Source organism: Sceloporus occidentalis, unplaced genomic scaffold, assembly GCF_023333645.1.
Source record: "Sceloporus occidentalis isolate IW3139 unplaced genomic scaffold, rSceOcc1.0.p SCAF_1, whole genome shotgun sequence".
NCBI classification, from domain to species: Eukaryota; Metazoa; Chordata; class Lepidosauria; order Squamata; family Phrynosomatidae; genus Sceloporus; species Sceloporus occidentalis.
In genome coordinates, this window is record NW_028316981.1 from 32,933,780 (window position 1) to 32,961,095 (window position 27,316).

At 39.8% G+C, this 27,316-nt stretch overlaps 1 protein-coding gene across 19 annotated transcripts in view; it reads right to left on the reverse strand.

Moving 5' to 3' along the window:
• Positions 1 to 12,888: 12,888 nt before the first annotated feature.
• Positions 12,889 to 27,316, reverse strand: part of LOC149321295 (membrane-associated guanylate kinase, WW and PDZ domain-containing protein 1) — a 607,636-nt gene continuing 593,208 nt past the window's right edge. For 16 of the 19 annotated variants that reach the window (XM_089519146.1, XM_089519138.1, XM_089519129.1 and 13 more), the window contains 5 exons: positions 25,012 to 25,102; positions 24,812 to 24,872; positions 23,032 to 23,178; positions 20,229 to 20,367; positions 12,889 to 15,719 (listed from right to left, as the gene is read on the reverse strand). In XM_089519146.1, the coding sequence (XP_089375272.1) occupies positions 14,959 to 15,719; positions 20,229 to 20,367; positions 23,032 to 23,178; positions 24,812 to 24,872; positions 25,012 to 25,102 (1,199 nt within the window). In that variant the 3' untranslated portion in view covers positions 12,889 to 14,958. Of the gene's footprint in view, positions 15,720 to 17,167; positions 17,257 to 20,228; positions 20,368 to 23,031; positions 23,179 to 24,811; positions 24,873 to 25,011; positions 25,103 to 27,316 lie in introns of all 19 variants that reach the window. The other 3 variants (XM_089519165.1, XM_089519156.1, XM_089519102.1) reach the window with 1 other exon arrangement.

The following is a 27,316-nucleotide window of genomic DNA, read 5'->3' on the forward strand; positions in this document are numbered from 1 at the left end:
TTTTTTTAATTGGCATTTTAATTTTTTTTTAACAATATTAAGCCAGATGTATAGCTACGGGTGTGGCAAAATGAGGGCATTGCACCTCCAAAATGGAATTCTGCTCCCCCATGAAATATTCCATCACTCCTCAGATTTCTAGCATTGCAGAGTGTAAGATCTAAAAGCATTGATGCATGAAAAGGTTCTATTTGCTAGGTTTGCATTTCCTAGGTCACTTGGCTGACCCTTTTCTTTGGATGCTTAAATTTCTAAATGCTCAATTGAAGTTTTAGGCTGTTGCAATTCTAAACACTTGAGAACTGAAGGTAAAGTTCATGTTGGGGGCAAATATGTGATTGCGCTAGGCCCTTATTCCCTCCACTCCCAAGAGCTAGCATGGCATCATAGGTCAGGATATGGAGTGGAGACTGCCATGGTCACCTTGGTCGATGATCTCTGTCTGTGCATCGACAGGGGAAGTGTGGCCCTGTTGGTGCTCTTGGACCTCTCAGCGGCCTTCGATACCATAGACCATGGTATCCTTCTGGAACGCCTGAGGGAATTGGGAATCGGAGGCACTGCTCTGCAGTGGTTCCGGTCCTATCTCTCGGGCAGGTTCCAGATGGTGTCGCTTGGAGACAGTTGTTCAGCCAAGAAGGAGCTCAAATTGGGTATCCATCAAGGAGTGATAATGTCGCCAATGGTGTTCAACATTTACATGAAGCCGCTAGGTGAGATCATCCAGAGACATGGGGCAGGGTGTTATCAGTATGCTGATGACACCCAAATTTGTTTCTCCATGTCTCGGACAGCTTCAGTGACCATGGAAGGCATCTCCCCTCTCAATGACTGCCTGAAGTCAGTAATGGATTGGATGAGGGAAAATAGACTTAAATTGAATCCAACTAAAATGGAGGCACTCGCTATAGGCAATCCCAATCCGCATATGCTGATAAGCTCTCCAGTTCTGGACGGGGTCACACTTCTTCTAAAGGACTGTGTCCATAGTTTGGGGGTGCTCCTGGACTTGTCGCTTCAGCTGCCATACCAGGTGGATGCGACAGCCAGGAACGCCAATTATCAGCTTCAGCTGATTTGCCAACTATGACCTTTCCTGGAACGGGAAAACCTAGAAATGGTTGTATATTCACTGGTAACCTCTTGTCTCGATTTCTGCAATGCGCTCTACATGGGACAAACCTCATGCCATGTTCAGAAGCTGCAATTGGTCCAAAATATGGCAGCCAAATTGGAGACAGGGAGTTCCAAATTTGATTCGATTACACCTATCTTAAAATCCCTACACTGGCTGCCCATTAGCTTCCGGGCACAGTATAAGGTGTTGGTTACTACCTATAAAGCCCTGAATGGCTTGTGCCCAGTTTACCTGAGGGAACTCCTCCTCCCATACAATCTTTCCCACATTCTCAGGTCCTCTGGGAAGAACCTACTGCAGTTAGAGAGAGCTAGACTGAAGATGACTTCCCAGAGGATGTTTTCTGTTGCCACTCCAAAAGTCTGGAACGACCTGCAGGATGAGATCCGCCATCTAACATCTTTGCAGGTCTTTAAGAAGGCAATAAAAACAGATCTCTTCCAGCAGGCCTTCCCAAACTGATCTCCTCAGAATTTCCCCTCCATTTGCTTAGCGGTACCCACCAGACTTTGATCTCGTTTTATTTTATTAACCATTGTATTGGGAATTGTTTTTAATGCTGTTTTAGGGTGGGAGGAAGATTGATAGTCATGTTTGATTTTATTGTTTTTGTTTGTTGTTACCCACCTTGATCCAATACAGGGAGAGGCGAGATACAAATAATAATAACAATAATAATAATAATAATAATAATTAGTGGCTTGAATGCTGGACTACAATGCTGAAAACCAGGGATCAAATCTCACTGAGCCATGAAACCCTTGGGCAAGTCACACTCTCTCATCCTCAGAAGATGGCAACTGCAAATCCTCTCTGAAGAAACTTGCCAAGAAAGCCCCAAAATAGGTTTGTCTTAGGGTCACTATAATCCAGAAATAACTTGGAGACACACGACAACAAACCCAGCTAGTGTACATCAATCTGTACAAAACAAGGTACTCAAATTCCAGGAGGCTTCAAGGACAGGCATTTCCACCACTTGGTTTTGGGGCAGAAACAGTGGTTTAGGGAGTCTGCAGGGGCAGATGCGACATGGAGAAGGCTGCATGTGGCCGCAAGACTGCAACTTGTGCATCTCCGGTCTAGGCTATGCTGTCATCCATGTCTCTGACATTGGAGGGAATTTGGAGGGAATTGCCTGCTTGCCTTCCCCAGTTGCAACAACTACAGCCAGTCAAGACAAGTATGGTTGGCACTGAATGACACCCTAAAGGAAGGTGACACCACTACTCCCCAAAGATCAAAGACATTCCCCAAAAAAATGGTTGTATTCTGCACAGAAAAAGTTGCTCTGTTTTATGTGCAAAACGACTGTGTGTGAATTATGTGAAGATCAGGTCCCCAATTACAGCACTTTCTGTGCAAAAAATGTATTTCCACATGGAAATATTATTTTCTGCACAGGAAGCACTGCTTCCTGCATAGGAAGGAAGTGCAATTTTGCAAGAACCACATGCAAAGTTTGCACAACATAAGTCTGAATTGCAAACAGGTTTAGAAAACTGTGTGGTTTCCAGAGACCTTCTCACTGTTTAGGAAAATTGCTAAAATTACTCATTGCTTCCTTTGAGAAGAATTAGTGGAGAATTTGCATACGTAGTAACATCTCTTGGATTATATCAGATTCATGGCTCTTTAATAGCCTATACATCAAAATAACAACTTAGCCAAACCTGATTTCCTAGAAACGTTTGTCTCTCTCTATGTGCCTTGTTTCAGGACACTATTTCCATGAACAGCAAACAGCAGTTCACATTCCGGGCAATTCAAATGTGGTCACCTTGTATATCATCTCTTCTCCATTGTGTATCATCTTTTACCATTGGTTGGGACAAGGCCACAAGATTATGTTGATGTGGTCACACTGTGGCTAATCATGACAACTGATTTAAACTTAATCGTGACAACTGTCCTGATTTGGCAGGGACACTCTCAATTAATCGTATATCATCCAGCTTTTTCAGTTGCTTTTAAAATATCTAAGTTTCCTTCTCTTCCTTCCAGTTTCCATCTTTGTTCTTACCTTATTTTAAGTGCAACAAACTGAGTTCAAAGTGGAAAAGCTAGGGTTTTGTATTCAACTCAGCATGGGGGAAAAGACAATTAGGGTGGGAGATTGTGTCCTTCCCAGAAGACTCAGACAAAACAAACTGCTGCGGCCTCTCCTAGCTTGTGTGTTCATTCTCATTAGTAATTTTTGTCCTCTTGACCCCGCTCTGATGTTGCTTGGCCACATCTGTTGTGGTTTTCATCAGTGAAATGTTGGAGCTTATGCACTGTTAGTCACAGCTGACAACAATAACGGCTGTGCAGGCAAATAAATAAATAAAAAGTCAAGGAAAAAGGAATAAACATAATACTGAAGAACCAACTATTAGAACAGACATGTGATGAAGAAATTCCACATTAGACAAATATTTAGCAATTTATTTAGCTACACCAAATAAGCTACTTTCCGACTGAGTGTTGAAAATGAGAGAATATTCTGCAAAATTCGAAGCTGAACTCAAGATCTAATATGGCACAGAGTGACCCGTTATTGCAGCCTGCTAAGCTATTCATAACCCAAACACTTTAATATTCTGTTTATATAGGAGGGGGAGGGCAGAAGGCATTTTATCTTCAGACTAACTAAAACAACATATGGAAATGAGCCACTGTCACCCGCAGAAAACCCAGTCTAAAGTTTGTCTAGAAAGAAAAATGCATAACAATGCCATCCAGTTGGCTCTTTGAATTTTAGAGGAATTCAGAGATTTGATGGATTTATGAATGGGTCTTCTTCTCAGTTGCTGCCGAGAGAAATGTACTAAAAGAGTTAGATATCACAAATGTTCCCAAGTCTGGCAAACAGATTAGAGAAAAGGATGAACATCCAGTGAGCAAATCCAAATATATTCTCAATCTTCTTGGATGCTAGATAGATTTAGACAGGTGGGCCATTTCAAAAAATTTAGAAACTGCAAATGTGCAAATATAATGAAAATAACAAACCTTTATTTATGTGGAATTTCTGATATGTTCCTGATTATATCCTTTCTGCAATAAATAGCGTTCATATTTTTGCTTTTTGACCATGTATCAGATCATGGACTAGCAAGGTTGAAAACCTTTCTTGAGCACAGAAGTCATCTTTTTCACCAGCTGCAATTTTGGTTATTATCTTTAAAGCTTCAAATAGCTTCAGTCCAGGAACATAAGAAGAACCTGTTAGATCAGATCAAATGTCTATCTAGTCTAATATTCTGTTCATCCCTTAGCCAACAAACTGTCTACAAGAATTTTTTTGGAATAGCAGTGACAAAACTGGAGACATCTCAATATTTGTATGTAGATCTGTTACCACTAGAACTTCTTCATGATGGCAACATGGTGCTGAATGAACCATGGAAGCCTGCCTAAAACACCTACACTCCAATAGTTGGATATAAAACAGAATCAGCCATAAGCTTCAGATGAAAAGATCACATTAGCCAAGAAGTCACCACACATACTGATGGGAAATTCCTTCAGAGGAAATCAAGATTCTGTGAATAGGGTCAATAGGGTTTCCTTCTCCAGATTATGGAGAAGAGGTTAGAAAGCAGGGTAAATAACTGACAGAGTCTAGGTACACAATTAAATACAAGATGAAGGAACTTCAATATAGCTTAAAAATAGCTGTCCCAGATCCCATAGCTTACAATCCAGTCTGCCAAGACAGTGCTCCTGCACTTTAAGATTGGCATTCATACGCAAAGAAATGTCTCTCTTTCTCTCTCTTCCTTACTTTGCTAATGTCTCCAAATCTTCATCCACTTCCAAATCTGCATTCACCATCACACATTCAGGATGGTCTCACCTTCCCTCCCCTCCAAGACCCTGACATAGGTAATTTTTTTCCTTCCGCAGACTTCCACTCCTTTTCTCTTTCATTTTATTATTGTCTTGGCATTTTCCTTCTCTCTCTCTTCATTTTCACTAGGCTGCCCGCAATCCATCCACTACCCACTCTAGACCTAAATCCTTTCCTCCACTTTTGGTCAGCCTTCTGAGCCTTTTGGACCTTGAAAATAGAGCTAGCCTCATTAAACGCCATACAATATCTTCCTACTCCATTTCATGGAGGCTTTATTCTACTTAGCAGAGTCTACTACTATTTGGAGAGAAATGGGTGAAACGACACAAACTACTTAGATTCTAATAAAGATGGATTTTGTATAATGATCTTACTGATTTACATGTATTTCATTCAGGTCTTGCATATCTACTTTTCATTATATTTCACTGTTACAACAAAATGTGGTGGACTTGAACTGGGCAGCCTTTAAAACACAGTAGTTGCTCTCAATGTTCGTCGCGCCACATTTTTTTAAAACTCCCACTCTGTTTTCCTTCCCATGTTGACTGGGGCTTCAAAGATTTGAAGTCCACATCTGAAGGATGTTGGGAACCACTAAAAAGAGAGTAGCTTCAAACAGAGGACTAGCATCTGTAAAATAGGCCACATGGTCACCCCACAATCCATTGCATCTGTTCAAAAGCTTGAGAAACACTTCTACATCACTGAGTTCTTCCTCTATGTTTAAATGTATAAATTAGGCAAAATGATTATTACTGAAACATAACTGAACTTTGTGCAAATAAAAGGCAGCTGATTAGCTTTCAGATAAATCCAAAGTAGGGTTTGAATTTATACAGTACCTTGCTTTAATTTTTCCTCCTGATCTTACAAGAGTTTGGGATTTTGCTCCAGACACATTTGAGGCGTAATGGGCACTTTGATGAATACAGTTTGAAGTCCATTGGTATTTGTTTCTGAAACAAGACTTCTGAAGGGGACTCTGAGAAAATGAATAATTAGAAATTGCAAAAAGGTTGACCAAGACAAAGAACATGCTCAGAAAACGGGATGGGTGAGAGGCCACTCTGATCAAAATGGGCATGAAGAAGAGAAGCTAAAAAACCACAATAGATTTGCACAAAAGAGATCTGAAGTAACAGGACTAATCAAATTATCCCAAGTGAGCAGCAAAGTACAATAACATTTTTTTTTAAAAAAACTATTCTTTTATTTGGGAGCAGAGAATGTATTGTATTTATAGATAATCTCATTTTTGTCCATATTTTGTAAACTGTTACATTGTTCCAGATGCCAAACATCTCATTATTACACATTTGAAGGGAATTTAAATGTACTAACATCATAGAATCATAGAGTTCCAAGAGACCCGCAAGGGCCATCCGGTCCAACCCCCCTGCCATGCAGCAACCAAAATCAAAGCAACCCCGACAGATGGCCATCCAGCCTCTGTTTAAAAACCTCCAAGGAAGGAGACTCCACTACACTCCGAAGGAGTTTGTTCCACTTTTGAACCGCCCTTACTGTCAGGAAGTTCCTCCTAATGTTGAGGTGGAATCTCTTTTCCTGTAGCTTGCATCCATTTTTCCAGTTCCTATTCTCGGGAGCAGCAGAAAACAAAGCTTGCTCCCTCTTCAACATGACTTCCTTTCAAATATTTAAACAGGGCTATCATATCACCTCTTAACCTTCTTTTCTCCAGGCTAAACATCCCCAGCTCCCTAAGTTGTTCCTCATAGGGCATGGTTTCCAAATCCTTTATCATTTCAGTCACCCTCCTTTGAATTGTGATGTCCAGAACTGGCCACAATATTCCAGGTGGGGCCTGACCAAAGCAAAATAGAGTGGCACTATTACTTCCCTTGATCTAGACACTATACTTTTGTTAATGCAGCGTAGAATCATATTGGCCTTTTTAGTTGTTGCATCACACTGTTGACTCATGTTCAACTAGACTGTTACAAGACAAGATATGTTTCCTATCTGCCTAAATGTATTAGGCTATAGAAAAGAAAGGGTAGACTATGAGAGAGAAGGAATTCTGATGAGTTACAGGAGACCATAAGAACATCCCTGTGGGTCAGAGGAAAGGTATATTTAGTCCCACATCCTCAATTTACTGTTGCCATCATGATAGTTGCTATTGATGCCCTCCATGGATTTGTAGAACACCTGACCCCACAACCCACTTTAAAGGCATCTAGATTGGTGGCAATCACCACATTCGTTTGGAAGCAATATTTCCATCCTTCTGCTTCTGGATATAGTAAGAAAGTGCATTCATTTGTCTGTCCATAACTACCTACGATCCAGATTCATTGTCTGCCCCGATTCTAGTCTGTTGAGAGAGAGTGAAAACATCTTTAGCTACCTTCTTCACACCAGTGGATGCCAGTGACATGGGGACATAGGTTCTCGGCTGAAGTATACTGAACAAAATATAAAAGAGAGAGGAAAGTAACAGAAAGTGGGATATTATCATCCTGAAAATAGCGTTAACTGGAAGTATTTGGATTACAGAGGCAAAGAGGGTAGTGGATTGAAAAGGAGAGCCGAAGGTCTGAGTCCTGGTGGTCACTGAGAAGATGCAAAAAAAGGAAGTCTCAGAGGATCACCTGTGAGATAAGAAAGAAACTATGAAACTTTATATCTAGCTAAGGAGCCATCAACTATTATATCAAGAAGGAAGAGGACTCTTGGTTTAGCATAGAGATTTTACATAATCAGAGGAATGAAAATTAAAAGAAAACTAACCAGTAATTAAAATTAGAGAGAAAAGGCAGAAGAGAAATGGGACAAAAATGAGAACAGTTTCTATTTTTGAAGGTAAATAAAGATAGCTTGCTCAAAGCAAAAAGCAAGACGACACGGTCTACGGAAAAGATTGCAATGTGAATAAATGATGGGTAAACAACATGAGCATTAGAGTGTAGAAAACAAAGGCAATTTGAGAGGAGAGATGTATGCATGTTCTGCCACGATTCATACTGTGGCTGGAGAGCATAACCTCATTAAAACATTGCTTGGCCCCTTACAAGAAGGTTCCAAATGCAGGTAAAATATGTTGATACTAAAGTATTGAAGATTACATTAATCCCAAGAATAAAGGAAATTGCATCCCTAGTACAGTTTATAATAGAAGGAATCACTTAGAGGATTTCAAAATTGAGAGCTGAGGCAGAAGTCAAAACTAGACATTTTCTAGCCTGGAAACAAGAAAAATGGCATTTCTGCTGCATCTTGACATTTGGGATTGCTGGCTTGCTATATAACATACAAAGCTCTTATGGTCTCTAAGATGTTTAGTGTGCACTCTGATTTGTATGTAGTTCATGTCATGGTACTGTTTGACCCAGTCAGTTGTAAAAACCAGTGCATAGAAAAACCACAAAACAAAAGCGACACGCAGATTGAGATCATTATTCTAAGAGAACACATCCGGTTTCTTCCTCACATAACACTGAGAACAGAGGAAATATCACAAAACCACAGAGCCTGTAATATTTGTCTATTCCTTTGCTAAATCAGCACCCACACATGAAGCAAAGTGTGCTTTTGTGTCTGAGAGAGCAGTCTTTTTCCTTTAAAAAATACACTGCTTTTATATGTGACAGTTTCTCTCTTTCTAGTGCCGCATTTAAAAACACATTGGATCGCGTTCTATCCCCAGGGGTGCCATTCTTGTGGGTGTGGAATACCTTAATCGGCAGTTTACAGGTTCTTAACTGTCTCCTGCTGGGAAAAATGTGAAAAGAATATTGCACCAGGTTAAAAATACTAGGATTAATAGAACTCTTGAGAGCCGGCTGGCTCAAACATCCCATCAGAAATTGCCTAATGATTGTGTACAAGTGCCAATGCTCCGGGCCGCCCAGAAGAGCTAAAATATGTAGATGGCACATTGTCGCAAATTCACATATGAGACAGAATGCAGAATCTCAATTGTGTGGAATGCACTCTAATAATGGGGAAAGTGACAAATGAGATTTTTAAGAACTCATATCAAGGAGGAAGAGGAGGTTTGTAATTACATTTTCAGGTAAATGACAGAAGAAACTTACCCACTGCCTGAAGCACCTTACTTTGCATGTAATTCTTTGCTAATTTCATCCTTGAAGCGAACAACTAGTAAATTCAGTTGTCTTCCCACCGAATTATTTCAAAACCTGTGCAGTTTCTAAACATTATTCACAATTTGGGGCTTATTCTGCAGCAAATCTGCAAATGGTTTTCTTCTGCAGAAAACAGCAACGGTTTAGGTGGGCGTGATATTTCTGCACTGAAAATTCTCTTTCCTCCACAGAAAATGTTGTTTTGTAATTTTAAAAACCTGCAAAATTTGCGCAGGACAAGTGAGAGAACATGGCATAGTGATTTGAGTGTTGGACTACCAATTCTTGAGACCATGGTCCAAAACAATGCAGGAATCATTCAGTCTGAGACCACTTTAATTGCCCTGGCTCAGTGCAAGATGATTCTGGGAACTGTAGTTTTGTGAGACATTTAACCTTCTGTCAGAGAGCTCTGGTGCCACAATAAACTGCAGTTCCCAGGAGTCCCTAGCACTGAGCCAGGGCAGTAAAAGCAGTCTCAAACTGGATTAATTCTGCAATTCCCTGCTCAACCATGGGTATTTTACAAGCAGCTGAAAAATGAGACAGTACAGAAGATTATTCAAGACTGCTCTGACCATCTGGACAGTTGGGGGATATGGTGGGACTTGATTTGGTTGCCCTTGAGGAACGGTCTATCAACTCAACACTTACTGGGCTCTTATAAATAGCTGCTTTCTATACACCAGAAGTTGAAATCATGTAGTCCACTAGATCTTTCTGGGTTGCAGATCCTAGTATTCCTTGCCATGGTCTACACTTGCTAGGGCTGCTGGGGGGTTGAAGTCCAACAAATCTGGAGGGCTGCTTGATTTCCACCTCTTCTATACTCCCTTAAGGTTTTCTTTCATTTTTCTTTTCAAGTGTCTAGTAGGCCACAACATGTGACTGGTTGGTGTGTACACCTGGTAGGTTTCAATGTGGACAGAGATGTTCTGAAGATCGTAAGGCATGCATTGGCTTTTTTTAATTTTGAAAAGAGAACAGTTACACACTGGAAATACATAGTACATTAAATCAATGGAAGACGTAGTGAAAGAACCAAAGCTGAAGAAATTGTTTGAGACACAAAAGTGTCCATTATAATAACGGAATTTAACTGTGCTTATTTAGGAGATTCCAATCTTCACACACAAACCATGTTGCCTTTGTGGATTCTAATGACCCGATCTGAATTACCTACAGAGGATGCAGAGTGATATCTCTGTGGGCAGCAACACAGCATCTACTTTTAATTTATCTCTCTTGCTTTCTTTTAAATGCAAGTGACTACAGGCTCCATAGAGGGATCTTTCTAGCAAAGGACAAAAGCAACTTTGAGAAGCTTGAAACTTTTGCACCAGGAACAAAGGGAGATTGATTTTTTATCGATCTGACAAAAGACTCATTACTTAGGCCCAATATGATCTTTTTACTATAAAGGCTTATCCAACTTTTAGACATGATCCACTGAATAACAGAGTTGAACTAATTAAATTTATCTGAAATCTCCAACTTAGGAAAAACTTTTGAAGACATCAGTTACACCTCTCCTGCAAGGCATACACACTGGTTATTCCTGACTCTGAAGTTATTACTTCACTTATGGGGCGAACATCTATTCAGGTGTTGAAAACATTATGTCGAAACAGCTAAACACTTCCAAAGAGCAACAGAAGAGGCCCAGGACAAAACATTTGTAGAGGCAGAAGTACAGCTCTAGAAGCATTAGCCAAGGATGACATGATGATGATGATGATGCTACACAATGATGATGAATGTTATTGTAAAACTGGCTTGTAAGGGATAAACTGGTATTATTCAGTATAGACATGATTATGAAAAAGGGTTAGAGACAACTGTGGCATGGCTTGTTTTAATTATGAAGACAATATGATCCTGCTCTAGAAATAGGGAAAACTCCAGGAAGGTGCATAGCTAAGTCTGGGGGAGGGCAAGTCTTCTTGGACAAAGCCCAATCAGGATGACCATGTATTGCCTACTGGGCCTTCCAGTTCCAGTCATGGATGGAAGGAGAGGGAAGGATAAGGAACATGCTGGTGGTTCTAGCAGCTCCCAGACACAGAGCAAGGCTTCCTTTTGGTGGTATGAGACGGGTGTCACAACTGCTGCCATGGTTAATGTCTCCTCCTCTTTCTAACCCCCACCCCAGCAATAAGGCCAAATATTATGCACTTGAGATCTGTACCTAGATTTAGTCTGAAGTATGTCTGCTCATCACCAAGCCGGGAATCTGGCTTGGCTCTGGAACTTTTGCCTTGAATTCCATGATAGAATGTAAAAGTGAAAATGGAGAACTCAAGAAATCTGCTGGTGGTGCTTAGCTATGATGATGATGTGAGTATACCAGATCCTGCAATGTTATTACATCATAATCCTATCTGATGGCAGCTATAGTGATAGGTATTTTTTTAAAACTGGGAAGCTGCAAAATCAGGTTGTTCTTAGAAATAGGAAACTCCTGTTAGAGCAAAAAAAAAAAAAAAATGAAAGCCACATCGGGAGCATGCCTGGATTGTGCCCATCACATACTGAATTAATCTTTATTCCCCTGTGTGAGGTAAAAGAAAGCACTGACCACCCCTTCCATATCTTTGCAAAACATCATCCTGCCATCTTATTAATTTAGCTCATAAATTTCTAATCAAATCATTGGCTTTGCTTAAATTATTAGGCTGAATAATACATTCAACCATGTATACAGTTATTACACATATGCTCCAGTTTGACATGAAGAAGTCTAAACAAGCTTTGCCTGCCAAGCTGTATTCTTCGTTTCAACAACAGAATCCCACTAGGGACCTTCTGGACAAGACAGAATTCTGATCATGGTCCAAAAAGGACAGCTAAGTATGCTTTAAAAGTCCCTAAAACAGTTTCAGAGAAAAGAGATTGTTCAGGTCAGCTGTGTTACACTGAATCAGTTCAGTTCAGTATTGCTTGCTGATACACTGGTAGTGGCTCTCTGTTGTTTCAGGCAAAAGAATTATCTAGCCCAGTGTGGAAATGCCAGGGACCGAACCTGATCCCTTTTGCATGTCGGTCATGTGATCTGTCACCAAACTAAGATTCTTTCTCTTCACCATCCTTAGAACCACTCATTGAGAAGATTTGGCAATACAGTTCTATGTGTCACATTAGCATTAAGTGGTAGGGACAGGTCTTCTAATTCAGAGCTTGTAAATTCCAAACCTGGGACCACATGCACCCTCCAAAGTCTCCAGACTCCCCATATTGTCCTCCCCTCACAAAATGTGCTGAGTTACCTTTCCTGGAAAACTCCAGTAATAGCAATTGCAATAGGCTGCAGGGGTGCCTTGCATTGTTTAACAAACAAATACAGATTTACTGAGTGGGAAGAGAAACCCAATGATCTTTCAGTCCCACTACATAACAATGAAAGGTAGCAGCTGAGAGGTGGTCACCCAACCTCTGTTTAAAAACCTCCAATAAAGGAGAGTATCATTTTCCGAGGGAGTATTACAACATTTTTCATAACCAGAACTGGATTACGATTTGACAGTATTTTTGCAGTCCATGTAGCTCCCAGGAGGGTCTCGGGGATAGAAAATGTGCCGCTGATGCCACCATTGTTGCCTGTCTCTATTGAGAGAGAATTAAGACACATACGTTTGCGTTGAGAGAAGGCTCATATACCTGGAGAATACCTTTGTGTCCTCAAGGGAGGTACACATCAAGTTTTTGTTAGGTACAATTTTTAAAAAGCAAGATACAATGGGTCAACATGTGCTGTAGTTCTCCCTTAATCTTACCACTATAGTCATATATATGCTTTGTATGGAAATCTTTATTTGATAATAAAAATAGCATTCACAGACTCTTTCCTTCTTAGTAACTACATCATATACATTGTGTTTTGTCCCAAGGAAAGAATCTTATACTGGGTAAAGTCCACATCTACTTATACTAATGTTATGTATAAACCCGAATAAGTCAAATAAAGCTATGAACAATGTAGTATTTATATATGCATAGTGTTTTATAAAAAAGATTGGCCCCACGTACTGTTTTTCATCAACACAGAAAAGAGCATGATGACTATAGCACACTGCAAGAAATGAAGACCAAAGACAGAAAATGCACACAAGTGCCTAAGAGTCAGACAGGCAGGCCCCCACCATGAGGAAAGATATGATATTCAAACCAACAAAAGCTTCAGAGTTACTTATATAGTCTCCTGTTTAAAACAGCTTTACATACCTGATTCAGTTTACATTAAAATATATCCCCATGAATCAATTTGTTCCATTTTTCCCCAGAAATATAAACACTTAGCACATTCCTCACAGCTAAATTTTGTCATAAAGTCTCTTTTATACAAGAAAAAAAGGCAACAGTTTTTTGTCTGTTTGCTTTCAACAGGCTCTATTAATTACAATTTAAACTCTGTATACACAATAATTGGCCATCTTTCTTCTTTTTCTTTACAGTACCATGGCAACAACAGTGATAGACTTGTAATCCTTACTTTGTGTGTGTGTGTCAAAATGGTGAAACAGTATACATGTACACATCAATGCACTGTAAAATAAAAAGCAGCAGTTTAAAACCTTTAGTGGTCCAACAGTAACGGCATTTTTTTGGCTCAGCTAGGCAGAAATCCATTAATATCTCGTATTAGCACTACAGCAGACTTACCACACAAACGTGCCATTAAAAAAATATAATAGAGCCTTATGTTGTTTCCCTCCATTCTTTAATGTCCAAAGTACAGCATAAGCTATTTCTGGATACCAACAGCCCCCAAATGAAACTTTCCAGCTTTTTCTTCTTTTGACAATCCTTGGTACATCTCATTTTCATTGCATTTTCATCTTCTGTCCCAAATAATGGTCAACTGGTGAGTGATAAAGAAAAGAAAAAGAAAACACAAACGAAAACATGGAGATAGAGCTCCATTTGGCAATCAAAGTACTAAAATATTTAGCCTCACCTGAAGGCATTATAATCCAGTCAATGAAACAAGCAGATGTTCCTCAAAATTAACAAAAACTCCCCTTCAAAGCAGACAAATGATACCATTCAGGCTCCAGTTTCATCTGCACAGTCCTGCTAGTTGAACAAGACCCACAGCGGTGCTGCCTTTGTGAAGTATCATTACGTGTTGCAAATATGGACAAATGTGATGGTCCGTCACGTGCATGACACAATACAGGATGGCTATCAGTCTTTGGCCACCTTGCTTCCTTTTAAAGGAGACTTGAAAGTACACACTGTTCATGGAACACACTATAAATTCCTTAACATCTTGTGTTGTGTGGATTTGTATAAATATCCTTCATCCCACAATAGTATACTCTTCACTAGTTCTCTTAATTTGAGCAATATGTTCTTTAAAGGAAAAAAAATCTTCCTTCTGATCATAATTCTCATTTTTACTGAATAAGCCCCCTCTTCCTCCAACCCATCTTTTAGAAAATCCAATATACAGTATATCATCACAGTGGATCACAATAAGATCAAACTAGTACTGTTGGTCATAAAACTGTTTACCACTGCTTGGCTTGCCCTCCAAATAACTAAAAAGAAGGAACAACATAGCAAAACCAACAAAAACCAAAAGGTTACTAATAGGAAAGGATTTATGCCCATTATGGTTACCAGTTATTCGGGTAAGAAAGCAATTTCATAATCGTTCAGGATGAACATTTGGCAACTATTTTTTTTTAAGAAAATACATTGGAAAATACTTTGATGTTGTCATACCAGGCACAACATATTTGTACATATTTTCATGGTTAGATTTCATCTGCATGTTGACTTTGGAGGCATTTGACGTGACAAACTAAAATGGATTTCAGGTTTGCTACTTTCCTTCTTAGGAACTCTGACTGCTTGAAAGGCCACTAGATGCTGAGGTCGGTACTGCACTCTTTGTAGGGTCTCCGTCTTTGCTCGGGTGGGTGCCTGTTATTTTTACTAGTGTCATATTTCAGAGTGCGTTCTTCCTTCTCTCTTAAGTAGATTCGATCATCTCTGCTCCTTTTATCAGGAGACCTCTCTCGCCTCCGTTCTGGGGTCCTCTCCCTTCTCCTATCAGTTGACTTTGCCCTCCTTTCAGGGGGTGAGCTCTCTCTCTTCCTGTCTGGAGACCTCCTTTGATCCATTAGCCTTTCCAGTGACCTCCTCCTTCTGCTGGGAGAGCCATCCCTCCTGCGGGTTGGTGATCTCTCTCTTCGTTTCTCTGGAGAAAAGTCTCGCCTCTTCTCATGTCTTTCCCTTCTCTCCAAAGTATTGTCAGCACTCCTAGTACCTTCCCTCCTCTTTTCGGGAGATTTTCTTTTTTGTCCATTGATCATCACCATTCTCTCTAGTTGTCGGTCTCGCTTCCCTTCTGGTGACCTGTCTTTTTTCCTGCCTGTCATGCTATTGCTATTTTTAGAAGTTCCATTCCATGTGTGGTGCTCATTGGATTGTCTGCCAAATTCTCTACTGCCTTTGGGTTCCTTAAAATATATCCGCTTCTCTCCATGTTGTGATGATTTGTGAAGATCTGGTGGATAACTGGGCTCCAATGATGAGTGTTGTCGTCTGTCAGATGGCATGTTTTTCACTTCCGATATGTTTTGTGAGCCTGTGGCTGGACTGTTCCTGTCACTGCTGGGGTCTGAAAAAGACAACAACAAAATGTTTTGTACCAGTGACTTCATTTTAGAGCCTGACACCAGTCATTCATTCCTTAGACTTCATTAGTGACAAAAACAAACAATTGTTAAGCAGTCAGTAGGAGACTTACTGAAGCTTAGTTAATTTCATTGTAATTGCAACGGATAGGAGTTATACATTAGTATTGATGCTTGACCTGTTTATGTCCACCTCATGTCAGAATCTGATCTCCTCAACATCACGAATGGGAGAGTTTTAAACTTTCCCAGGTTCATACGAGAATGTGTTGTCCTTTAGAATTAATACCTTCATATCTTCCTTTTCCTTTCAGTGTTGCCATCTCCCAGTGTAGAAAAACCATTAAAAAATACTTTTCATTAAAAAGAAAAAAGAAAAATAGAATTGTCTTCTTGGGAAGAGGGCTTTTACATTGTCCTTACAACTTACAATATTGTTGCAAGTGTACAAAAATATTTCTCAGTCATGTTCTTTGAAGATACCATTTTCAGTGAAAAGTTTTAGACCAATTTTTTTTTAGTTCCCATTGTTGGAAACAGGGGGAATACAATTTAGTCCCAGTTAGTTTTGATATTTTTATGAGAATGTACTGAGGATAGTTTTGGTTTTGCCACAATGATTCAACTTAAGCACACACAATGAGAGGTGATGGAGTGGGGGTGGATCTGATCTGATTATAGCAATGGAAAGCTTTTTTGATGTACAGAATGGGTCTTAAAATGTGGAATATTGGTGCAATATAAAAGATGCAAGCTTGAAAAAAAAGGAAAGAATTTGTACTACAGTGAATTCAAAATGTTATAACAATTTGTAATGGATGATTATGAATTATTACAAAAATGAGGAAAGTTTGCAGTACGATTACTTTGTGAGGTACTGTATAGTTGTTTTTTTTCTTAAAAGAAAAAAGGTAAACACATATGTCTTCTGTAAGACACCTTAATGGATATGGAATTAAATAACTAGTATGAGACCAAAAGGTGTTTTAGGAAAATTAAAATGACAATGATTAAAGCCAACAAACACTTTGGAGTTCAAGACTTTTTCTTTTCTTTTGAATGTTAAATGCTCTTCTCAGATATAAGCTCTCTTCTTGACAAACTGAATTACTTTTGGTATTTGCAGGTCTTTATTTTGATGACTTCTATGTGGAAACCACATATGACTTTCACTGTATCAACTTGCTTTTTTTAAAAAAACAGAAAAGAAAAGAAAAGACGACCATATTTTGTTCTTCTAATGATGCCAGGTTATTTTGGCATCCTGCAGCCTGTCACAAGAGACCATGATGTGCAACGTACTTACAATTCAAGGAACTGTAGGATGCTCAGAATGAATTGCCATATATACAGAAATATAGCAAAGCGGAAAGCAATGTGAGAGAATTAGGCCACAGCACAGAAACACCTAGTATTGATTTTAGCTACAAACCGTAGTTTGATTATGGCCCATAAGGTAGAAGCAAGACTCCCCGAGCTTGTCATTTCTCATACATGCAGCGATATTAGGAGGTATCATCGCTGAGGAAGGAAGAGCCCGGCACCAAGAAAAGTAGGAGAAAGAGAAAGAGAAAAGTAGAATGTTTAGATTCCCTATAATAAAGAGGAAAGAAAAAAAATCTTCATTTTTTTAAAATCTTAGAATAAAGAAAATTTTATTTCTTTTTTTCCAGTCAGGATTGTCTAGGCATCACCCAAAGATAAGGCTGCGGAGACAGCAGTTGTTAAACAACAGATTGTAATTAAACATTTTAAAAAGGTGATTAGGTAACCCAGACAACTAAAGCATCCATTCTGGGGAGTGGGGAAGAGGGAGGCAGAGAGATTTAGAGACTGGGAGAGAGAGAGAGAGAGAGAGAGAGAGAGAGAGAGAAAGGGAGAAAGGGACAAAACTGGAACAGTGAGACAGAATGTTAGAGGAAAAACAATTAACAGTCAACAACAACAAAAAGAAGCCCACTAAAGACCACAACGTTAAAAATAAGTACAAAACTCATTACAAAAATATACAGCCTCATTAGAGAAGCACGTTCCAATCAAGTCAGAAAAATATTGGAACCTAACATCATTTTTGAAACAACTTGTTAGTGAGTGCTGTGAAGAGTACCGAAGAAGCAAAGCCCCCGAATGTTACAGGCATATGGCAGCACCAGTGCAGCCCCTTGCTCGAGAATGGCATTTTTTGTTTCTTTGTTTGTTATGTGATTCAAAAGTTATTTGCAGCCAAAAACATTAAAAAGAAAGAAAGAACAAGCAAACTAAAGAAGCAGCTCCCACACCACACCCTGGTGTTGGATTTTCATCCTCAGTGCAACAGACATTCTTGAAGATGTGAAGCACTTTTTTTGTTTTTACAGGATATATTTGCAATGTTTAGCATATGATACAATACTTTACAGCCAAAGAGCATAGGAAAAGACAGAGTAGAAAGAACATTACACAAGTTGAGTCCTGCAGAAAGATGGCCACCTGAGTGGTTTGTACAACAGAAGTGCAAACACAGGAGTTTTGTATCACAAAATAGTAGAGATGAATTTAAGAGTATAGAGCAAGCCAGCCAGACTGTTTGATCTGGTGTAACAGCAGGAAACTGAGTGTGAAGTCTTGAGCATGTTATAAATGAAAATAGCCTATGTGAGAAATAGTCACATTTTGTAGAAAACAGAGATAGGAATAAAAGGCATAAGAAGTGTGTGGTATTCACTGCAGAACTAGCCATCTAACCAGTTTAGCACTCTATCTATGCCGCCAAGCAGCCTTAAAATGTACTACTTTCCTTGAGAAAACTTTTTCCATGGGTGCTATGCCACTCTTTCCCATGTTCCTTTCAAATATGTTCTTGGCTGCCCCTGAAAGAACTGTATTGAGTCTGCTTTTCATGTTGGCATATGTGCCTCCTCACAAGTTTTCTTTTCTTTTTAACTCTTCTGGTTTTTTTCTTGAAGCCTGATGGTTTCAGTTCATATCTAGCAGTGGCGTTATAAAAAGCTTGACATGGATCAAGGTCATAACCTCAATTTCATTTCTTTCAGGAGAAACTGCTTTGACATCTGACAGGTACTGAACCATCTGCAAGATCAGTTCAATTTGGTGCCAATCTATCAGTGTACATTTGTGTGTGCTATGTGGGTAAGGGGGGGGGGCAACTTGTGATTTGTTTCCCAACATGTAAAAACAATTAGTGAAAATAGACCCATACACTGTGCAATAAATCTCTTCCCCTACAGCCATGTGGTACTCAACCACTTCTCTTCTTCTCCATTTTGTTTGGGGAGGACAAAAATAGAAAAGGACAGTTTGAACCTTTGTATATCCTAACTCCAACTGCTAGTCACCGCTCGTGCAGACCCACTAACTCAAATGCTGAATAGTAAGTCAACACTTACTATACTCACTCTTATTAAGTCTACACTCCTTGGGGTTAGCAATGGGATTTAGGCCAAAGGATATAATTAAGTGATATAGTATTATTATTATTATCCCAAATATGGGGAAGCATAAAGGACATCTATTCATTTATGTGCTTATAAATCATAACTGGTTGGAAACCAATTATATTTGGGAAAGCCCTAGATTTAGGGCATACATTTGAATAAGCATCTCAAATAAATAAGACATAATAATATTATATACAATACTAAGCCACCTAAAACCTCTACCTAGGGAACTTAAATACATGGCTGGACAAGAGGAGTGTGTGTGTGAGTGTGAGTATGTGTATGTTAATACCAGATATATTTCTCTTGGCATGGATCATGTAAGATGTGAGCTCCTCTGTTATGACAAACACTGAGAATGGCAGTTTGAATTTGTTCATAGCTTACACAGTTGAGAACAAACATACATACCAAAGGATAAGGGAGGTGGCAAGGGAGAGGGTCCAAGTGTATATACTTTTGTATTGCATACCTTTAAAAAATAAATTTATAAATATTTACATAAATATAAGGGGACAGTAAAAGCCCAGACACCATCTTGGAATTCATGCCTACAATTACAGACAAAAAGCCAAGGACAGAAGCCCAACAAAGGCTACAGTTTCAAAAAGATAATACAGGATTCCCATTTTTGCATGATCAGAAGACGAGGAAACAATTTATCCGCTGAGAAACAGTTTGGCACAGTTCAACAAACATTCCTTGTTTAGTCAGACAGGAGACAGTAGGGTTTTTTGTTTTTTTTTTTGTCTCTATGTTTTTGCCCCCTCCGATCACCAAAAAATACTGCTTTCAAGATGATCTTGCCTGTTACACTGTGCCCCCACAGAAGTCCATAGTAGCAAGCAAAGGATGAAAATATGTAGAGAAAATTCAGCACAAGCGAGGCAATGAACCATTTGTTGCCAAAGTTGGTAAGACACTGGTGGAACAAAAAAAGAGAAAAAGAAAGGAGAGGGAGAAAAAAAAAAGGATCCCCGCTTCAGCTCTTGAGATATATCATTCATGGTGTGATGCCAGGAGGAAGAAAAGGAATGTTTTCATAGTTTGACCCACCATATTCTGGTACAGAGCCATCTCCACGTTTCAGAAAGAGGCGAACTTTGCGGCCACCATTTTTAATTAGTTCTATGGCTCGAGCGTGCTTCATGTTCTTTGTGGTTTCTCCATTGATCTCCAAAATTTCATCGCCAATCTGCCATAACAATAAAATAATTAATGATTAGGGCAAAATTTTCAAAGGCAGGCAATGAATAAAAGAATTGGAACTGATAGAAACTTAGGCCCGGTACAGATGGGTAGAATCATAGAATCGTAGAGTTGGAAGAGACCACACGGGCCATCCAGTCCAACCCCCTACCTGGGGCCGATCTTAGGGCTCCGTAGGACTGGGCATCCATACCCGCCCAGCCCTACTTTCGGCACCAGTGTGCCATCTTGCCATGCCCCCATCCACATGAGGCGTGCAATGATGATGTGCAGGCGTCCGAGCACCCAAATAGTGCTTGCCAGAAGCATCGTCATCATGGCGCGCAAGCCCCATTATGACGCTCTTAAAAAGAAGCTCCCTACAGTGGCTCCTTTTTAGGGAGTGCATCGGTGCCGTGCCATGTGGCTGGCACAGCACCGACGAGGGGCAAAAATGGGCGGCATAAAGCTGCCCTTCTGTATCCCCTCTTAATCTTTTAGTCTTCCCAGGCATGTTTGATGGATACATGAGATAGGGTCTTTTTGGTGGCTGCTCCCAGACTTTCAAACTCCTTCTCTAGAGAGGCTGGGATGGTTCCCTGCTTGCTCTGTTTCCACAAGGAAATTAACCTTTTCCTGTTCCACTGGGCTTTTAGGAACTGATTGGAATGGGCTGATGGGCATTGGAGGGGCAGTTTGTTTGTTTGTTTGTTTTTGTGCCCTCTCTTTTAATGAATTTTTAATGGTTTTCTTTTTAAAACAGTCTTGATATATATATATATATATATATATATATATATATATATATATCTGATATGTTTATATATATTTAATTTGTTCTGGCTTTAATATTCTGTAAAAACTGAATATTAGTGCCAATATTAAGTATCTACTTTGGGTAGGATATAAATGAATAAAACAAACCTGATTTAATGAAATCTGAGTCTGAGGCCTGAACTTTGTGTCTTCTCATGTGACCATTTAAAGCCATGCTCTGACACTTGTAATGGCTCTCTAATTACACTCATACAATCAAGCCCATGCTAGAAGACAGTTGGTTCAAATGGTGACAGACATATCCCAGTTTCCTTCATATGTCCAGTCACCTCTATGAGGGCATATTGCCAAACTTTTGATGGGGTCTTCTGTTGGAGTTCCACCAACTACAGTAGGCCTTCAGTATTCACAGGGGATCCATTCTGGATCCCCCTCCCCTCCGCAGATACCAGAATCTATGGATGCTCAAGTCCCATAGAACTCAATGGTGGCATGGCCATGTGGCCATGCACCATTGGGAAAATAGGACTCCTCCTGGCCGCCCGAATCTCCCCTCACCATGTCAGGGGGCTGCCTCCTCCTCCTCCGACTCTTTCTCCTCTTTCTGCCACTGGAACCACTGCGCAATTGCAGCCACCTCTTTTCCCTCTCCTCCTCTTTTTCCCCAGCTGGCACTGCAGCTCTGTTTCTTCCTCCTCCCCCTCTTCCTTTCTTCTCCTCCTCTGTTACCCCATGGGCTTGCTGTCCGCAGATGCTTAAATCCATGAATGGCAAGTCCGCGGATACGGAGGGCCCACTGTACTTTACAGAAGAGCACATGGAGAGTACAGAGCACAGTATTTATATTTTACAGATCCCTTAGGAAGGTTTCATTTCAAATGTACAGTGTCACAATATTTTCTGCACCTATGTATTTCTTCTCCTTGTCTCTATACAGGTGTCTTCCTTTCCTTGATTCTTATTTCTGGCTGAAGGAATGGTGAACACATTCTACTACACTATGCAAAAAGATACTTGGCATCTTTGAGACTCACTGAGCAAAAGAAATCATAACATAAGCTCCTCAGCTGCATGGAGTGAACTGATATCCAGGAAAGACCTTTATTATCAGATTGTATCAATAGCCATAGAAATGCAAACCCAAAACTCAAATAGCCCTGGAAATGCTAGAGTGGGGCTGCGGTGTGCGGTTGCTACAGCCCTGATCTGGTGAAAATGGAAGCTGCTGCTGGCGGCTCCTTTAGGGGTGGTGTGCACAGCCCCTATGTCTCAGAACTCATTCCATTGCAGATGAAATTCTAAGGTCACATCACACTGTTCTCAAAGCTCAGAAAAATTTTCAGGGTAGTCTCTGATCCAGTGAGATGAACTACATGATGTGATCAAAGAATGAGGTAAACCAGAGGTGTGCTTATGCGAGGTATGCTTAAGAAGTTCTTTGCTTCCTGTCCCAAACACTCTCATCACTAACACTGTGTATATACCAATACTATTAAAATCCATGGATTTGATTAGTATTGGTGTGTGTATATATATATATATATATATGTGTGTGTGTGTGTGTGTGTGTGTGTGTGTGTGTGTACACACACACACACACTAAGTATAAGTATATATAAGTATGTATAAATTATGGATATATAAGTTATTGGTTGAAGATGTTATATATTCCCAAAGGTCTAGTCCCCTTCACTCTTCAAATCCATGAAACAACTACATAGCAGTCTTGCAGAGAACTACTTATTGGAAGCTGGCTTAAAAACACCTTCTCCTTAAAAAGAAGAAGAGTAAAAAGTACCAAATTCAGCACACACACACACACACACACACACACACTGATTTTACCTAGAGAAAGGGGTAGATCATATAAAATGGTGACTGTTGACAGACATACCCTCATTTTCCCACATCTCTCAGCAGGACCGTCCTCTGCTAACCGCAACACATAGAGATCCATGTTATATTCCCGGCCACCTCGCAGGCTAAAACCAAAACCTTTGGGTCCTCTTTCAAGCTCAACTGTGTAAAAATCCTGCTCCGGCTAGGGAAAAGGAATAAGGAGTCAATTGGCAACTATAACTTCACTTAATATTTTAAAAAGATTAGGTTTTCTTTTTTTAACAAAATACTTGATATGAACAACAAATTATATCCGGCTTGTTCCCAAAGTTTATCTGTTTGTAAAGACCTCAGTTGTTACTGTAATGAAGATGAAAAGGTCATAGGCTTTTAAAAATAATCTCATTGTATACAGAGAACAGAAGCGAGTTGAATGGTTGTCCTTGATGTAAATCACCAGGAAGTATTTTTAGTGATCATCTAATGTGAGAGATAATACAGAATCACTTTATCTTTGTATTTTTCATATATGAAATGAACATTGCAGAGGAAATAATTGCTGTTGTTTCTATGGCAATTTTCAGTAGAAGAGGTAACAGATTTGTAAGACATTAATACTTAGTGAAACAAACACAAAGCCATCTAGAGCATGGAGGAACCACATTGGGATCTCTGCTGTGCTGCATTTTCACCATCTAAATGTACCACACAAAACACGATTTACTACTCTGGCTAAACTGAAGCAACACATTTTACATACACATTGTGAATTGTAATATTATGTAACAGTTGCCTTTGGTTTTCATTATTATTATTATTATTATTATTATTATTATTATTATTATTAACCTTTATTTATAAAGCGCTGTAAATTTACACAGCACTATACATACAGTCTTTTTAATTAGATGGTTCCCTGCACTCAGGCTTACAATCTAAAAAGACACGACACAAAAGGAGAAGGGAGTAGTGGTGGGGAAGGGGATGAGGTCCAGCAGTTCCTCTCTACCACCAAGGCAGATGGACTGGAGGGAGGGCTTGGCTTCATAATGGATGGTTAATCTTCATCCAGGGAGGCAAGTGACAGTTATGCAAGGCCTGGGAACGCTTCTCTGAACAGCACGGTCTTCAACTCCGTTTTGAAGCTGGTTAAAGAAGGGATGGCTCTTGTTCGTGGGGGAAGAAGGTTCCAGGAGTGAGGGGCAGCAAGTGAAAAGGGGCGAATCCGGGATGGGGCAGAGGAAAACCTGGGCTGGGACAGCAGACCTTGACTACCAGAACGGAGGGCCCAAGTGGGAAGGTGAGGAGAAAGAAGGTCTGATAAGTAAGGAGGGGCCAGTCCATGGAGGGCTTTAAACGTGGACAGCAGGAGCTTATACTGAATGCGGAAAGGGAGGGGGAGCCAGTGAAGAGATGCCAGCAAAGGAGAGATATAGTCAGAGCGGTGGGCGGATGTGATAATGCGTGCAGCTGAATGCTAGACAGAAATTAAAGGATGGAGGTGAGAAAGAGGAAGCCCTGCCTGGATGTTACAGTAATCAAGTTGTGAGATCACTAAGGCATGGACCAGGATCTTGGCGGTAGAGTCAGAGACCAATGTAGTTTGGTCTGCTGCAAGTAGCCTTTCCAGTTCACCACACTCCTATCAACATTAGTGCACTTCTAGTAGGAAGCAACATCACCAGTGATCTATATTTCTCTAACATATAGAGCGAAGGGAGGAAGTCCCCACAATGCAGATTTGTTGCAGGGGAGCACGGACTAGCAAACCAAACAGAAGCAAACCAAAATAGTCAGCATTCACAAGGAAATGGATTTGAAAAGGATGCTTTTACCTGTGAGGTTGTGGTTGGTTTGAAATCAAACTGGGACTCCTGCTTTGGCTTTGTGTTGTTTCTGTTAACATTAATAAGAGGTTGGGGAAGGGAACGAAAAGGGAGAGAGAGGAAATTATAAATTTTTGGCAATTAAGATCTATGGAAAGCAGTAGAGAGAAACAGATCAACACATATCTGGAACAGAAGAAAAAGCTGACCTGGTCTCTTGTTGCATCTGTTGAGGAGTATGCGTGGTTGTAATTGTAGCTATTTTTTCTGCATTGGTCAATAAAGTTGCATTGGAGGATTCTGCAAAAGAAAATTATGCTCTTTGTGAGGTAGGCTATTCTTGTGATAACAATACACACACAACCTTTCTCAGGGCTGGAGTGACGCATTCAAAGGTATCAAATACATTTTTAAACCTCATATTGCCAAGAGTTGATTATACAAGCAGCTAACCATTACATATTTATTTAACAACACACTGGTGAAGAGATTGCCTACAAAGCTTTACTGTGTGGGAAAGAAATAAGAAAAAAGTAATGCATCCATGAGCATAATAGTGGCATTTCCCCTTCCCTGCAGTAGCTGTCAACAGATAAATGCACGGGAGAACAATTCTAGTTAGTTAAGACTATGTGTCTGGATTTCATGTTACTTTAATTGCACTCTGCCATTCAGGGATTTCTACTTCCCATCCCTGTTGTGTCTATAATTCATTGTCTCACAAGGTACAGCAGTGTGGCCCAGATCAATTTTCCTATACTTTTTTAAAAACAACAACAACGTGCCTCATGGTTGCAAGGAAAAATAGGATAAAATGTTTTTCACTACTATACTTTGACTCATGGTTGAAAAAGGAACAGTGAGCATTGCTAGCACGTTTAGTTGTCATCTTCTGATGGGTTGTCAATGCTTGTGAAAGGGAATTGTTAGAAGTTATAATATTCCAGTAATGATTTCCAAAAATAAAAAGCAAAAACTAACAAGGCAAATATTCCCTGATTTTAATATTCAGTTCAGAAATAACACACAGCCAAATACCATACCCCTTTGCCAAACACTCATATTGTTTCAACACACTCTGGCACCATGTTATTCCCCAAACTGCTATGACTTCTTAATATTTCAGTTGGCCCTCTGTTTTCACGGGGGATCCATTCCAGACCCCTCTAAAGGCTTGAATGGGGCGCATGCCCATGCGTGTGGGGGCATGTCCCATTAAAAATAGTGGAGGTCACCCCTCCACAGATTTGCAAGGTCGCGGATCTAAGATCCGTGAATCAGGAGGGGTGACTGTATTTTCCTTTTCTTTACACCTCAGTGCTGCCCAACTATTTTTGGCCTCATGCGTCCACACTGCCATTTAATCCAATTGGCTTTGGCAATTTATATGATAAACAGAGAGTTTTTGATATCATCATGTTAGATGGAGCATCATGATGTTTTTGATAAATTCATACTGATAAAACTCATGTTGGCCTTAATGGACAATTTCACCCAGTCATATACTAAAGGTAAGTATCACTTGCATGTATAAACAGACTATCAAAAATAAACTCAATTGGAATTACACAGTACACAATGCTTTTCAATAGTCCATGCACAGATTCATCTTCTAGATTAAACTAGCACAGTAACTCAGAAATCAAGTGAATTATTTTCTTATATCAACAAGTTCCCAGCAAACCAGATGATGAGTACCATATAATCTATTTTTTCAGTGTTCACAACAGAAGTGAAAATTTAAATACGTGGTTCATATATGACATTTACAGAAGTTTGATCACTGCAAAGTTGAGAACAATAACCTTCTCTTGGTTCTTATCTACTATTAAATATCACAACTGAAAGCACCTAGCAGACATGAAAAGAGAAAAAGAAAGCTCAAAAACAAACAGCTAAACGTCAACACATCTTGGAATATCTCAACTAATTATTCTTTGCAGAATATATATTGGCTTGGATTCTATTATACATAAACTGAAGTTCAAGAAACAGCATTTTCTACCCTTCCCCTTCCACTGTAGCAGCTGCATCCCTCAAAAGCCTTGCTGAAGAAAAATGTAGGTTACAGTGCATGGAAATTCTGAGGAAAAATAGGAATTGTCCAGTGCTCAGAAGTCCATTCAATATGAGATGATTCTTGTTTCTCACTGAATAACACTGCAGACCTAAATGTATGTAAGTGTGTATGTGCCTTCAAGTCACCTGTAGACATATGGCAACACTGTGAATTTCATAAGAGTTTTCTTAAGGCAAGGAATATTCAGAGGTGGCTTTACTAGTTCCTTCCTCTATAATCTACAAAATGGAAGAGCTTGTGCTCTAAGGAGCCCTGGTGGTGCAGTGTTTAAATGTCTGTACAGCAGCTACAAGTACAGGTTAAATGCTTGTAGTACAGCCACAAGGTTGTGAGTTCCATCCCATGGGCTCCAAGATCCAACCAGCCTTGCATCCTTCTGTAAGTGTCAGAATCTGACATATTCTGCAATGAGATGGGTATTGTTGTAATACATA